The following is a 16,170-nucleotide window of genomic DNA, read 5'->3' on the forward strand; positions in this document are numbered from 1 at the left end:
TAAACTGAGTAGCTGTTAAGTTTAGCATTGACACTTACACTTTCTCTGAGCTCATGATCTCCTTGGCAATATGGTAAACCTTTGTTTTCTTTCCAGCTGCCTTACTCTGCAAATAAAATTATATGTTATACTATGCACCTACTAAAACTGTCGTAAAAATAATTTCAGGCTAGTAGTTCCTCAAATTCAGTGTAATTATTCTATAGTTATTTCTAATAAAAATCTTTTATACTGCTTTGCAGTCTCCTAGCTTTGAAATCTTCTGGCTTTTCAGGATCTGTAAGAAAATCAATTTAGCTTGTAGCTAGAAATACCAATGTTAACTAAGAGTAGTTTTTATAACACTATCAGCCTTTCTATTTAATTATTACAGGAAGCACTGAAGCCTATAAAAGAAATTAAGCCCTAGCAAGTGACAATTATTGGTTAGCAAAAGTAGTAAAGTACAGATAATATTTGTATATTATTCAATCTTCTTTTCCGATTAATACAACAGCAGTAATATTTGCAATAAACTCAAATGGGTTTCAGGAACATCTTAGAAGAAATACACATTTTCTTTACTGAAAAAGAAGATGAAAGGAGAAGAATATCCCACTGAAGAGAAGTGTCAGCTTCTGACCATCTACTAAAGGAGTTGCTTGAAAAACGTAGCAACCGTACTGCAAAGCTGTAGAAGCGTGAGCCTGGTTGTCTACCTGAAACACTGTGGAGATGATGATGTTTTTTATGTGCACAAATTTGGCTTCCAAAAAAATCAATGCTCCTGTTCAACATCAGATAGAAGGAACAGGTATAGCAAAGCAGAAGGGGGTAGGTGTCAGGATGCAAATATGTTTTCTACACAGTGTAACTCCCATGTACGATTTCCCTCAGATGAAACACCTTTCTCCATAACAGGTCTCATGGTTTGCCATATGCTCCTCTGCTCCCACCTGTCACCACATCTATTAGATATTCAGGCTTTCCTTTCAAGGCTACAAAGAAAAAGCCTCGATGAAGAGCACTGAAACATCACAGGATATACAACACAAGTGCAATGGAAGTCCTGGGCAGGCTGTACCGAGTATGGCAGCATAATATAGGCATTGAACAGTTTATATAGAAAACTAGATATTGGTGGCCTTGCATGTACGAACTTTCAGTTCATAAGCACTAGTGGCGCAAGATTCATCTGGAGTTTGAGGTCTCTGAACCTATAAACGAGTCTCAAGTGATGGAAATCAAAGTACGGAACTGATGATACTCAAAGGCTGGGTTTAATAATATTGTTATATTCAAAATAATAAAGGAATCTAAATTATTTTTTTCATTTGAATGTAATTGACACAGTGCTGAATTACTAACTTAAAATTAATTTCTAAATTTGATAATTTGGTGTTGCATCACACATATGCAAAATACATTATTTATTTATTTTATATACTACACAGACATCTTTGCACAGAGCTGGGATTTTACTTCTAAAATTAAACTTACTTCCAAGAAAAACTTAGATCTACCCTGTGAGGGCCAATTGGATTCAGGCGAGATTGTAACACCTATCCTCAGGCCTCGATGCTTTTTTAGAAAGCACAGCTGACACGCTCTCTCTAAGACTGAATAACAAGTAACTCAATTATGCAGAGCAAGGTGTCTGCCATCACTGTGGAGTTGACAGTTGCAAATGAGATGAAAATTAGTATTTTGAGAACAAGATGCTAACACTAAACAATTACAAAACGAAATATCACAGTCTGTTTTCAACCCTATTTAAAAAGACTTTTCACGTACCAGCTGGCACCGAGAAGGCCACTTTGCACTTGCTCAGCCAAAGATACCCTGGGCCGAAGAGAGCCTCTAATGAGAGAAACGAAGGGATACAAATTGGGCTCTCAGGCACGGCATTGGGAAGGAACCGTGTAGCTCCTCTAACGCATAAAAAGCATCAAACCAGCCACATGCTTGTGGTAAGCAAAAATAAAAACAAGCCCAGCTGATGACTGATGCAGAGAGTGCTTCATTCTCCTCTGCAGCTGCTCTCCCCATTAGGAAGCTGCTGTTAATCCCCAGCTGCCGGCCGCACGTGCCGCAGGCGGCTGAAGCAAGCCGATGAGCAGATGCTTCACAGCAAGCGCTGAATTACTGCGTGAAACCTGCCCAAGAAGCCTTGCAACGGGAACGCTTTCCTGTAAAACTCTGTCCTGAAAGGTTGAGGGCAGTTCTAGAGGCACGCCAGGTAAGTTAGCTTCTCCACAGGTACAGTCCTGCTTCGTTTTACAGGAACAAGCTTTTCCCTCGACACCCTTTTCTTCCCTCAATTTATTATTCTCAGAGGATTTAGTTAAATGACATTCAGGTCTGATGCACCATCATCAAGTCTTCTCTTCCAGCACTAAAAAGTCTCAGTGCTTTTTTTTTTTTATAATTATTATTCATTTTTAAGGGAAGGAAGCAAATATAACTACTATCAAGGAAACAGAGCTGCCAGGACTAGTGCTGAGTCTATGGGCAGGCTGGTGTCAGGGCATCCAGGACTGAGAAGAAAGAGGGTATCCCCAAGGAGAAGGATAGGATGCCCAGAACTTAATTTCTTTCTAAGCAGTAAGCGCTGTCTTCCTGCTCCTCATTCAAAGAAGAAATAAGGTTAGAACAGGGGAAATCATTCCAAGCTGATGCTCGCAGAAGCTAGCAGGAGGTCAGACCTCAACCACAACAGTCAAGTGTGGCTTACACCCCTCCAAGGGCCATAGAGGTGGGTCTGCAGCCCTCCAACGACAGGTCTCTCTCACACACACCCCCATAGTCTCTCCACAGCACCAAAGGAGTGAATTAAGGAACTTAAATGCTGAAAGGCAGGTTGAACCCTTTGTGTTTCATGCCATTGAAAAGGAAGAATTAAAAACTGGTTGTCATCTGTCCCTTGTGCGCCAAGCAGTGATTTGGCAGGTTAGTATGCAGAACCTGCAAACGCAGGAAAGCTGTCTGCACAGAAATGGTTACTGGGACACAGCCTTTGCTGCACGGCTGAGACTCCCAAAACAGGACCATCCAGGCAAAACTACAGCTTCTGAGAGATTTTTTGGAAGGATCTTCTCAAACCTTGCAACCTTCACCTGGCACCTTTCCTTAGGTTTCACCAAGGCTGACAAAACAAAAGTTGATTATAAACGTTCAGTGCACAAGAGACATTGTGCGCTTCAGGATCTGTGAAGGGTAGACAGCCTCATTAAAAGGTATTTACAAGTCTCAGAACTGAAGATCTCTAAACATGCAGTTGTGCATGTAGCTCTATTAGAGGGGCATGGTAGGCAGTCTACAGCTCCATGATTCAGTGAAAGATTAAGGTACACATATTAAATTAAAATTTTAGGAAAAAAAAACGCACTAAACAATAAGAATGATGAGAAGAAATATATAAAGTTATGTTAACTCAATGCTTTTTATTTGAAAATATTCCAACAGGTTACAACTTACAAAACAGTGCAAGTGAGGAACAGCTTCAGAAGATAAAGATAAAAAGATACCTGTTTATCTTCTTGAGGATCAGGCTCCCCTTTGCTGGAATCAGAATTTGTGTCATCATCTTCATCAGAACTGTTCATGATATCTTCTTCATCTGACTGAAGATCTCCCATTACCACATTAGGATGATTATGGTGGTCTTCTAAGGACCTAAAATTAAAATGCATATAGTCCATAAACATAACATACTTCATTTATGTAAAGAGCTTTCTGTTTTACCCCACAAGAAATTGTCTACTTGATATCAGAAACATTGAAAACAGTAGTGGGTAATCTGAAGTTGACAACGACAGTGGTAGGCTTTTCCACAGTGTGCTCATAACCCTGAAATGTTTTATCTATGGTGGCATTGATACAATGCTTGCTGACAGTGAGCAAAAGCCACAGTACCTTTGGAATACTTACGTTATTCGTGTCCATCACAGTTTGCCTGACAGCAAAGTTTGATAAATCTATTCCCTTATTACTATGTACATGTATAGTGCAACATTTGTACTGTGTGCCAGAAGGATAAAGACAGATCATAGCCATTTTACTCTCCTCTATCTCATAGCATCAGGACTTGTTCCACATATGGTACTCAGACTGGAGCTTTCTCTCTGAAATTTAAACACATGTATATATACAGGGTTTTTTCTCAATGCATAGGCTAAACAACTGCGTCAGGGATGGCAATAGTACAACCGTTCTGTCCAATAATTCTTCTTAAAAACAAGAAAGCAGAACCTTCTGTGATTAAAAATTCCCATCTCCCAGAGATAGACACCTACCAGGTAGCTGTCAAAGCCATAAAATATAACCTTGTTCTGCTGCTGTACAATGATTACAGAGGTCTCTTTTCATTAGCTTCAGCCTTATTTGCCATACAGAAATAGCATGAGACAGGCACACAGCATTCTTCCTCTAACTAGCATTGACAACTTCAGCAGAGATTTAAGAAATGCAATTCTGGTAGAAAATAAAAAAGGGGGTAGGGAAAGATAAAGAAGAAAACAGAGACTAGAGGAAAGGGAGCCTGAACATAGAATCACAACAAATCCCTGGGGTCCTACTTTTAATCCTTAAAAATATCTGATAATTGCCAATTACACTAAAGCTGCATCTAAATTCACATAATCTGTGTTCAAGGCCTGCAAAAAGACAGTGGGATGCCACAGGCTTATTGTGATATAAGCCAAAAGCGACTAGCTACCTTACAAAACGAAAAGCAAATCCAGAAACCCTTGCCCCCAAGCTGTTGCAACCAGCAGAGATTTCACTATGCTGATCAACACCTAATTCTGTGCAGACAACGTCTGTCAGGGCTACACACTTCTCCATATAGCTGCCCTCTGCCTCCCTACGCAAGGGATGGTTATGACTGACCTTTTCTTTTCCTAACTTTGAATCACAAGTTCAGGGCAACTGAACTCGTGGGCAGGGATGGAGGGCAACTCTTCAGGCTCACCACCTCCAAATGTGGTAGTTACCAGAAAGAAAACCTGTCAGCATGGATCCCATGGGAGGCGGCTGCTGGTAACATGAATAGCAGAAGGAAGGAATAACAGCTGTGTGAGGATGCTCTGACAGCCACAGCTGAGTGTTGATTACTGAGTGCTCAAAGCAAAGTTAAAAAACAGCCCAAAGAAACAACACACAAACGCTGATCACAACACAGAAATATATTTAGAGATGAGGATGAGATAAGTTGGCCTGCAGACAGACTTTGGTCAGTCACGAAGATACAGAAAAGATTAAAATAGCTTGGTTCTATTAAGACAACACAGGAAGGACTCAGGAAACACCCAAGCAGTTACTGTCTCCCAGAACCGAATGGGGTGGGGGGAGGAAGGGGACTGAAAGCTCATCACCGAGTTCAAACGAGACCCTGAGCCACAACTGCAGCACCCAGGGTGCAGAGAGACACCCAGATATTTCAGTTTGGAAACCATCAACTTCATGCGGAAAGAGAGCGGCCACTGGGGAGACAAATGCTGAGGGCGGCAGCACATGGAGTACGCCAGGGACAGTTCCCACACAGATTCCACAAGCTTCAAGAAGGCAAAAAAAGTGGCTTTTCACTGGAGCTTCCCCTGGAACAGAACTAGTGGGACACTAAGACTTCTGCAGTAACTTGTTAACTTCAGCAATTCAAAAAGTCCCTTGCCTAGTCCATCTAGTTCACAGTCAAATGACCTGTTGGCCTGAGAACGTTTATTTTAGCAGATGCCATCTCATACCCTTTTATTTTATAGATGACAAACATCTTTATTGCATCTGTAGCACTACATGAGGTAGACATATCCCCCTGCTTTAGTCAAAACCTGCAACAGAAGTAACTACTGCTATTCCTTACTTTACTCACAGTTTTACCATCCACATCTGTCACTGAATCTACATCTGAGCTGGGATTTTTTTTTCCCCCTATTGCGAAATGTATTAAGCCCTTTATCTCTAACCACACTGGAATTCACTTTTTAGTCTCTTATTCATTAAATTTTACTTTTAGTTAATGGACATTTTATTGCCCCTTTTCCTACTCTTCATATTTGTTTTAATTACTGCTTTCATTTCCTTTAACTAAGATTCTTTCCCATCAAGAAAACATTATTTTCACACCTGTGAAATCACAGTTCTTTTGCCTAAGCATATTCTACAGGATGCCCACTCCCAAACTTTGCTATCATTTTCCATTTAAACTATTCAGTGCAACTGTGCCAACACTTCAAAGTTTCAGAAAACCTGCCCTTTTTGAAGTCACAAACAAGCATATTTCCAGGTGAGACTGTATTCTGCTTGCACAAACATAACCCCCTCACCACTGAAGGATGAAGATCAAACTAGCTGGCCTGTGTTGGGTGAGGGATTTTCTAAATGAAAGATCAGCTTATCCAATAGAAAGTTTCAGTTAAAAAACTACTAACCTTTTTTAATAATTAACTGCTGATGATTTAGGATGCTTAGTAAGTGTCCACAAATGAAAGACACTCACCGTGTACATTTTTTTTCTTCCTGTGAATCATAACATTTAAACAGTAAGCTCCTTTTCTTGCCTTTGTGGTGCATATGCACTTACTATTCGTGTAAAGGAAACTATGACAGCTGAGAGCACTATCTACCAAATCTTGCCTACAGTATCTGCCTCACCAGTCAAAGCACCTCAGAGTAATCCCTATATATATATACATATATATATATATATAAAATCCTGTATATGCTCAGCTCACAGCCTAACACAGCCCCCAGGTTCTTCCACCTGATACATTTTGTTGAGATTTTATTATTATTATTTTTTCTTCTTTCTTTATTTTTTTAAAGAAAAAACACAGTGGATGATTAGATGATTAACAATCAAAAGTCGGTTCCCACCCAGTCATTTTGCAGAATCAAACAAGTCGCCAGTTCAGTGATAGGCCGCACTACTGTAGCCATGGGTAGATGCACTCCTGGTGGTATCTGTGATTGTGTCCTCTTCTTCAGAGGAGATGATGATGACAAAGTCACTGTGTTGATCTGACTTTATCAGCCATCTGCTGGAAAACAGTGACTCTCCTTGTACCTTACGCCTTAACCTTTCACCATAAATACTATGGTGTTTCTGTTGAAACAGAAAGCAGTTTTGTATTTACTGATTACTCTTTCTGTACTTTTACCTCTGAAGTCATCTATAACGTAAGCATATATACAGTTCTCTCAAAGTTGTCTCTGGATGAAGCAAAATCCCTTGTGGCCTCTAAATGAGTTTGGAAATAGTAGTAAATATTTCAATAAACAGAATGTTTTCTACTGCATATCAGTTTCCCTTTTCCATCAATACCACAGGCATGCAGTAGTGGTTATTTTTGAGCAGCTCTTCTGATATGTATTTTGGGGATCCTTAGAGCTATCTCTATCTTGTTCCCTCTTCATCACAATTCTTTGTCCTACCCACAGCACTACTGAGAGAAACTTCTGCATTATCTGTCATGTGAAACACCATCACTGCCAACTCACCGTGCTGCCCACTGAGTAAGAATATCTTGGCGTATCTCGTGAGCAAGTTATCTAAATATAGATGCGGGGCTTTTTTATTTGACACAGAAAATGAAGGGATTGTTAAGTTTGCCTTGGAATGAACAGTTTATGGGATGAAGCATACACATGGTGCTGTATTTTCCTAATGCAATACCAAAATATTAATGAAACAAAACATGCCAGTCCAAATCAGGCATACAGCAAGATAAACTGTCAAAACTTAAGAACTGCCATTGAGCTATTACAGCCAGAAAAATAAATCCTAAGCAGCATAAAAACCTTTAAAAGATGACCAAGACTAATTCAGACTGGCTTATTTGTATTTATTATTGAAGCTTCAAATAAGCCTGAGGCTTCATTTTCAGGCACTGTTGATTTAGACACCGCATAGGACACTATAGCCTCAAGTCACAATTAACCTTTCAATCTCAGTTCCCAATTCATTTAGAAGGCAATTAGTAATTTAAGCTTCACTGAGATGATTCTGAGAGATTCTCTGCCATGGAATGCCCCAACATTAACTATTTTATAGTATATTGGAATTACTTCAAGTGTTAGTATCACCATAACTACTAAAAAACAAGTTTCCACAGCTCCAAAGTATTTGTTAAAATAGATTCATCCACGCTGCTGCTTTACACACATTTCCTTGTGATCTTCATTATTTTTAGATGTTTCTTCTACTTCCAGTAAGTAATCAAAAATATATAGCAATACTTGCACACATACAGAATCGTGCACACACCACTCTGCTAAATTCTTCTTTTCTCATCCTTTCGCTATTTTAAAAGGAGTGTCCATTCTACTCTGCTTTTTGTAGGAGTGTCTCAGCATCTTTATCGTTCTTCTATCTCTTCCCTCCAGTATTTCATTGCATTTTTTGTGGGTGTTTGTTTGTTTGTTTATTTTTTAAGAAAGCCTTCAACATACAGGCAAAATTATAGAAGCTGAAGTTCCTACCGAACTAAAAAATACACCCCAACACATCAGAGCCAATAAGCATACCCTACTATAACATTTCGTCTCAAATCCTTTTTATATTGTTAGAGCATTTCCCAATCCTTTCACAGCTGCTTGCATCTCCAGAGAGGTAACAATTACTATTGCTGGTTCATCCATTTTCAGGTGTTAATATCACCAGTCCCTGCAATGAATTTCAATAATTTTGGCATGTTCAGCTGCTTTTTTGTAAGACCTAAAAGCACACTGCCTCTCTGTGGAGGCAACAGCTGATAAGACTGTTATATTTTTTCATAGTGCCTCATACTTGTAATAGCTGTAGGTAAGACAGTGAGCCTTGCTGCACGACTCCCTCAAGGGATCCTAGCCATACGCTCCCGGGAAAAGCCAAGGACAAAAGACTTAAAAGACTAAAGGAAAGAAGAAAAAAGAGTCCTATGGCATATTTCCTGTTAGGTCCTACCTGAATTCAGAATCTCTCTGTTGAGGCATAAAGAAGGGCTGTAAATAGAGAAATCGAGTTAAGATCCCAAAACAATTTAAGAAGCTATTATCTGGTTCGGGGGCTCAAGACAACAGAAGATGCTCCTGTAAAGCCAAAGCAAAAGTGAAATTATTGCTTGGTTAATAATTGTTTGATTTTGCTTAGTGAACTTCCTTTTGCCTTAATTTAATACTTTTTATTTAAGACAGTTCTATCTCTTTAATATTTCTTTATTTACTGCAGGTTTTTGGAAAAAAGGAAATCGGTTCTAGAAAGCAAGCATACTTGGCAAAGCACAAAGATAATAATGAATACTAACGAAGATCACTAGTGAGCTCCTATGGAAGTTTTAAGAAAAGATGGGATTAGTGATCAGCAAGATTAATAAAGGCATCAATTAATGTACTACTTAGATGAGCTACATTTTGCTGCAATACCTCAGCTCCACAACCACCCTGAAGAAGCCAATATCAGCACATTTCCTTTCGTAAACCAGCCTGGCAAGCATAAACATAAACTTCATATAGATACACCTGGACCCTAACCAATCATATTCATCTCATCATTTAAACTTCAGATTCTCTGCACAACGGTGACTATCTACCATTACAGCTAAAAAATTCTCTCCCTCATTGTCCTCTTCGTGTCCCCCTGCTTTTAATTTCTCCTTCAGGCATACCGGACCATTAAGCAGTAAATGAGGATGAAATGCAGCCTGAACCAGGTGCCTTACTTATCTGAGTTATTCCTACAGCATCAGTCACCTCTCTGGTTTAACGACAGATGCACAGATGGAAAGAGCTGAAGCTGAGATCATGTCTCTCCTCTCCGGGTGTAGCAGACAGTAGGAGAAAGGCTGGTGGATACCACTATGGCTCTCAGTTCTGGCGTGGCTGCCAGCACTGGGGACCGATTGCCTTATTGCAGCCAAGCTGCTTGGGCTTCAACTTCTCTGCCAAAAATGGTGCTTTTTCACAGCGAGAGAGGGAGACAGCCAGGGGTCCTCTCAAATAGGATTTTACACGGTCGTGTTAAAGTTATGCCATTCGTTCTTCTGCAGTGACAACTCAATGATTTTAATAAGTTCTTTGTGTTATTAGAACCAGTAACAACAAAAAAGGCAACAGACCAGGAGTTTTTATTGGTCTAATGCTAAGGAACATGACAGGCAGTTAATCCCAATCTCCCTTTTATTTAAATTTTTAAGACTACCTGAACAGATCATGTCTGTGAGATTCATTAGGTTTTACTGCGAGCTATCCTCCTGTAGGTGATGTGTCTGAGGAACAACACAGACCTTTACAGAAGTCTTTTAAAAAAAGCACCACAAAACAAGAGGCAAACAAACAAGATTAATAAACCCACGATTATTTGCATCACTTATAACTTGTGTTATATTCCCTCTGGGCTGGTTACGGAACTTTAAGGATACAAACATAAACACTCCTCAGGAATCACAGCTAGAAAACAGAAACAACCCACATCCAACTCAGCAACTTCAACTGTAAATGCTTTGTGCACATCAGGTTACTTTTTCAAATTGCAATTTAAAGACTTAGAGTTATTTTAAGCAAGATCATATGTAGTGTATGCACGCATAAGCATCTATGTATTTTATAGGAAGTCAGGACCCTTGATGATCGTGACACGCTCTCAAAAGAGAAGCTCAGGACCACCTATTTAAAATGGATTTTGGTTCAGAGCCACTTGTACTTCGAAAGCTGTCTGCTGCCTGCCGGGCAAAGAGCTGGCTGCAGAGACAGCCCAGGTGGGAATGCCGGGAGTTTGCTCCTGCCAAGAGAAACGCCAAGAACGATCCTCTTTGTCCCGGTCTTTACCTCTGGCGTTCCCTGCTCACACCTGAGTTTTCTGGGCAAGGAGGATATCACAAACACAGCCCAGAGCCGCCACCACATTTAGCCTGTTAGATCACGCCACTGGCAGCTCCTTCTATACTTGGCTGAGCACGTCGCAACGGCAACACCTGACTTGCTGGAACCAAGTTATCCTCGTCTTTGCAGCCAGCAGCATTTAGTTCAGCATTTGTTATCCTCAGGCTAAGACCGCACTTATTTCTTTCCTCAACAAGAAGGAAAAAAAAAAAAATCTGACTTGCGTTCTAAGCAAAAAATAAGCCAGGCATTTGTCATATGTGTTTCACGCTTGAATCGATTTTGTACTTTTTTTTTTTTTCTTTTAAGCAGTCCATTCTGTCAGGCACCCTACTTCAGGCATACTATGATCAGCACCATTGCGAGCATACTGCATCGCACGAGTTTAAAAAGCACGGTTTAAAAAAAAAAGGTGCAACAGCTCTCAGATTATCTCCATATTTAGCCGCAGTTTGAAAACAGGAGCTCCCGCGGCCAGAGGCGCCCAAGAACCACTCTCGCCGCAGGCAGCCTCCCATGCTCACGGGAGAGATCCTCAGCGAGACCGTTTGTTGACAATTCCTCAATTCCTTGGACAGTTCAACATAAACACACACGCATGCTTCAGATGTTTCCATGCTCACCATAGAAAAGCCACATTAAAAAAAAAAAAAAAAAAAAAAAAAAAAAAAGAGGTCTTAGTTTTAAACATCTTTGAGAAAACCGGTGCCCACAGTGGGCCAGTTCAGCTCCCCATCAGCGCGGCACGGCCGCCCTCATGACAAGCAGGAGAGAGGGTGGCATGGCCCTGCCTCTGCTGGGGTGGCCCCAGCAACAGTGAGTGCCAAAAGGAGATCATGCCAACGAAGCAGAATATAATCCAAGAGGATACGAGGAGACAGTCCTGAGCATTGGTACTGGAAAGTGAAACACTGCGGCAAACCCCAGGGATTTAAAGCTCTGCCTGGAGACTTGTACAGGGGAAGGAGTCGCTGCATCAGTTCTTCCCATCTCCACCCAGAGCTGTGAGGGATCACCTGCCCCCCAGGGTAGGTAAAGCAGGAATTCTTTGCAGCATTTACAGGGTTTTTTTGCCTTCCCGTATTAATTCTCATTTCCAGCCCTACTTCACAGGGAGAGCTGCACATCAGCAATGCTCACAGCCAAGACTTTTGGAAAAAACACCTGGCATGAAAGTGAAAACAAACAATATAAAACAGGACCACCAAAATACGGTGCTCATTTACAATCAGGACCTGCTGTTCTAACTTCTCTCAATTCACAATGCAGACCCTAGCGGGAAAAGATTTACTGGGAAAGGACAGCAGGATCAGAAGAAAAATAACATTTTATTTTCCAGTCACATAAAAAAGAAAAACCACCAACACAACTCCAGCACACACTGAATAGACTTCTAGAAAACTATAATAAAAGTGTGACAAAAATCTCAAACCAAAAGCATTAAATAAGAAAGGGAAAACTTACACCAAGTGAAAACCAAATCTATTAATACCCATTTCAAACAAAATTGTCTTTACCTTGCCAGAGCTACCATGACATTCCAATGTTCAACTACTTCAGCTCCACCAAAACCACAGTTAATGCAAACCCCTAAATATCTTCTGTATTGACTGATCATTATTTTTACGCCTTTTTTTGGTGACTTTATCCCTGAAATCAGGGCTGTAATACCTCACTTCAGTTTGTTCAATTTAGAAATAACACACACACTACTGCACTCCATTTTTTACATGTCAGATACCTAGAAGACGACAAAAGAAAGCTAAGTAGCAGAGGACTCAAAAGGTAGTCATTTAGATTTAAAATAAACATGGAGTGACTTAACTCTTAAACACACAACTGTCTGCATGCACAGGAGCTGACACAGCTTCCTGGGTAGTCTGCCGAAAAACAGAGGTTGAAATAGTTTGGTTGACACCAACACTCACTAGTTGTAAAGAGTAAAGAATAACCGGGCTGTTTGCAAGATTGGACCTGTGCTCTCTCTTCCTCTAATCTTTTGAACAGATTAGAAGTAGAATGGGATTTAGACACTTCTAAACTTCACAGCTCATCTCAAAATCAATACAGAACATCCAACCCCCAGGAACATCACAGGGAGAAGAAAAAACAGAAAAATCAACTGAACTCTGCACAGTTGAAATCACTGAGCCATAAGGTTCAGGTTGTAGCTACCAAAATGGCAGTTTTGACAAAAACTCCTTTTATTTATTTACATGCATCTCAGAGATTTTTTTTTAGTCCACTTCTGCTTGAGTGGAGCAGTTTTTCATAAGCACAAAGATATTTTAAGGAAAAATTAAAACTTGTGTAAACTTAATATTTTTAAAAGAAACTTCTTGGATTCTAGCATCTAACATAAAACCTGCATTCCTTAACCTAAATTTTGCCTAGTGCATTGAAACAACATAGCTCCATAGTTTTATAAGTCTATTCATTAAAACGCCTTCAACTGGATCAATAAGGCATATTAATACCACTGTTGGCATTTAAATAAAAACTGAAGTTAATATTTTGATTGCTTTCTTTCCCAACATTTATCTTATGCCCCCCAAAATCTTTACTGTTTGACATTTACAATTTCATTAGACCTTGCTGCAGTTAAAGTATCACCATAACCAGAGTACTACGGAGCTTCACAAGCACATTTCCTGAGCCAACACTGAAAATAACCCACAGGAAAAGGCTGTTGTTGAGCATAGAAACGGGTCTTTCATCAATTCGCATGTCACATTTGACTCTCCATTCTACATATGACATACTCTCTGGAGCTACATTTTTGTTAACCTGCAATTTATACCACAGTTGGCAACCAGAGCCAGAGCGCACTGTGTTGGAGGCAAGGGAGAAATGCCAACATCAGGTGACAAATACGCAACCTTAAGTGAGCTTCTCCCATCTTAAGGAAAAGGAAATACATACAAAGAATGCCAAAATTAGGAAAAAAAAAAAACAAATGTGGAATAAAAGAGGAAAGAAAAAGATAAAGCGCTGGAGATTAAGTCAAGAAAGTGCGTGACACCCGAGTTCCTGTTGTCCATAGAGGCGGGTTAGGAAGCCAGCTAAAGGACGCAGGGTTTTTAATGCACTGCTTTGCTTACTTCAGGCTCCCCCACATCACACTAAGCCTCCCTTCGGCTGAAGGCAAGAGCCGACATGCCGAGCTGAGGCGACGTCACTGGGAGGGAAGGACCAGGACATCCTTGTATTGTGCCGGGGGATCGATGGGAATAGCACAGTCAGGGAATTTTTGCCATCTGCAGCGAGCACTTCTGCGGTGGGAAACGAAGGATAGCGCAGTTTATTGTTTGGTTCATAACAATCATTGCATTGACCCTCAAAGTGGCTCTTTAAATGCATGTGGACTGCACGGGCTCCAAGGTTAACGTGATGTAGTTTTCTAGACTGCACAAGAGGATGACAAAAGTAACCACCAAACCTTCTGCAGAGCGGCAGAGGGATTCACCCAGCAGCCAGGCAGCGCACCCCAGCAGCGCCCGCCTCATCACCACTGTCAGCTTGCTCCCTCTCATACTCACAAACATACCCAGCCCCAGCTACACCCCGTGAAAAGATAAGGTCAAGAACTTAAGCCACATCTATTTTTATGTAGCACTTGTAATACCTTCTGATAAATTAGAAATCTTTCATTACCGCACCTCCAACTTTGTCAAAAGTTTACCTATGTGCTGTGTCCGTGTAAACCTGCTTCATCCACCTCTTTCTTTTACCAAAATCAACAGGGAGCCCTTGGAAAGAGGGATGAAAGAAACACCAAAGACAAATTATCTTTCATGACAGTCTCTGAGATCTTCACAATTGTTTTCATTTTGTAAGGCCTTTCAAACCTTTTCAAGATGGGACTGTATAATACAGTAATGGACTTGGTATTGGAAAAATGCAGTTCTCCAACTCCTTTCTCTCCTCCTTCATTGGACAGGGAGAGCATCAGACCTCTGAATCTTTCCTAACTTCAAAACAGATGAAACCAGGACACCTCAAACACATTTGCACAAGTGTGCATCAAGATGTTTTTAAAGCAAGAAAGTTTCTATTTATTCTGATTAAAAAAAAAAAAAAAAAAAAAGGATTGGCATACTTGTCCCAGATTGCTTTGGAAGATTTAAGTATTTTCCCAGAGCGCATATCTTCTTATAATATACGCATTTTATCTCAGGTTCTATAGCAGACTAAACTATAAAGCCGTACGACCGAAAGCCACCCCAATACTAAGGAAAACTCCTTCGCTTACTGGAAAAGCAGACCATGGAGACACTGACTTGCATAAAGATTCTTGCAAGGAAAGAAAAGAAAGCCCCAAAACACCCCATATGCTTTCCTGAGAAAAAAAAAAAATCACTGCAAGTCTTTCATGTAGTTTCAGCTGCTACACTAGTAGTATAAAATAATTAATTCGACACCACAAAATAGACAGAATAATTCTAGACCCAAGGTCACTTATTTGATGAACCCTCAGGAAAGAGAGGGAGCTCTGAGAGCGGCACACAGCCCCAGGATGAGGGTCCCACCATCTGCATACACCCAATTCCTTCCCAGTCCTTGTGTCGGAACATCAGTATTCCCAAGCAACGGTGCTACCAGTATTTCCATTTCTCACTGATTTGGACCCTGATTAGACACCCCACAGTCCATAAAATAGCAAAACGTGATAAATTAGCAAGACATCATATGCCCTATGTCCGGTAGCCCAGAATTGCTTTGTCCGTTGCCTGCTCCCGAGCTGGGACTGCCAGATAGGCTTTGCATTCAGCCTTGCGGGGGACGGGAAGCGGAGGTCTGAGCCATCTGACTCACTCTTTACTGACAAGCCCTCGGAGTTGGCAGAAGCCTACCAGCTGCATAACATGTACGTGAGAAAGCGAGGTAGGAGGGGAAAAGAAAAAGGCAGGCTCAAGGAAGCAGAACAGAAAAAGAAAGCCAGTGATAACACATGACTCAAGATAATGAAGCCTGACAAGGAAACCTAAAGACCATATTATCAAAGCTATTCCATTAAAACCTGAGGTACAACAGCAGAGAAGGAATTTAACGTACAACTAAGGGGGGCCGAAGCCAGCTAGAAGCACAGGGGGAGATCGGAAGACAGGACAAGAGTGCACAGCTAATGGAGGAAAAGGAACCCGCCTTCTTCAGATGAGAAACTAATCCATTATCATCTTTAAGCAGCAGATGAAATCCAAAAAGTCTACATACCTGGCCTCTACTAAATGAGGAAATTATATCCTTCAGTAAAACGCAGTAAAAAGAAAATGTGGTTTTTAATGTATAACACCTTCAATACCTAAAATGTATTTTGTGCTTTCAAATCTCAGCGTA

General features: G+C 40.6%; 1 protein-coding gene across 1 annotated transcript in view; it reads right to left on the reverse strand.

Annotated features, from left to right (window-relative positions):
- The window catches only part of FGD6 (FYVE, RhoGEF and PH domain containing 6), a gene marked incomplete at its 5' end in the record, with an annotated part of 74,463 nt that overhangs the window by 41,720 nt on the left and 16,573 nt on the right, over nucleotides 1-16,170 (reverse strand). The window contains 2 exons of the mRNA XM_082492500.1: nucleotides 39-106; nucleotides 3,507-3,654. Coding sequence (XP_082348626.1) covers nucleotides 39-106; nucleotides 3,507-3,654 — 216 coding nt within the window. The remainder of the gene's footprint in view (nucleotides 1-38; nucleotides 107-3,506; nucleotides 3,655-16,170) is intronic.

This window comes from Vanellus vanellus (genome assembly GCF_965231255.1).
Source record: "Vanellus vanellus genome assembly, chromosome: 1".
NCBI classification, from domain to species: Eukaryota; Metazoa; Chordata; class Aves; order Charadriiformes; family Charadriidae; genus Vanellus; species Vanellus vanellus.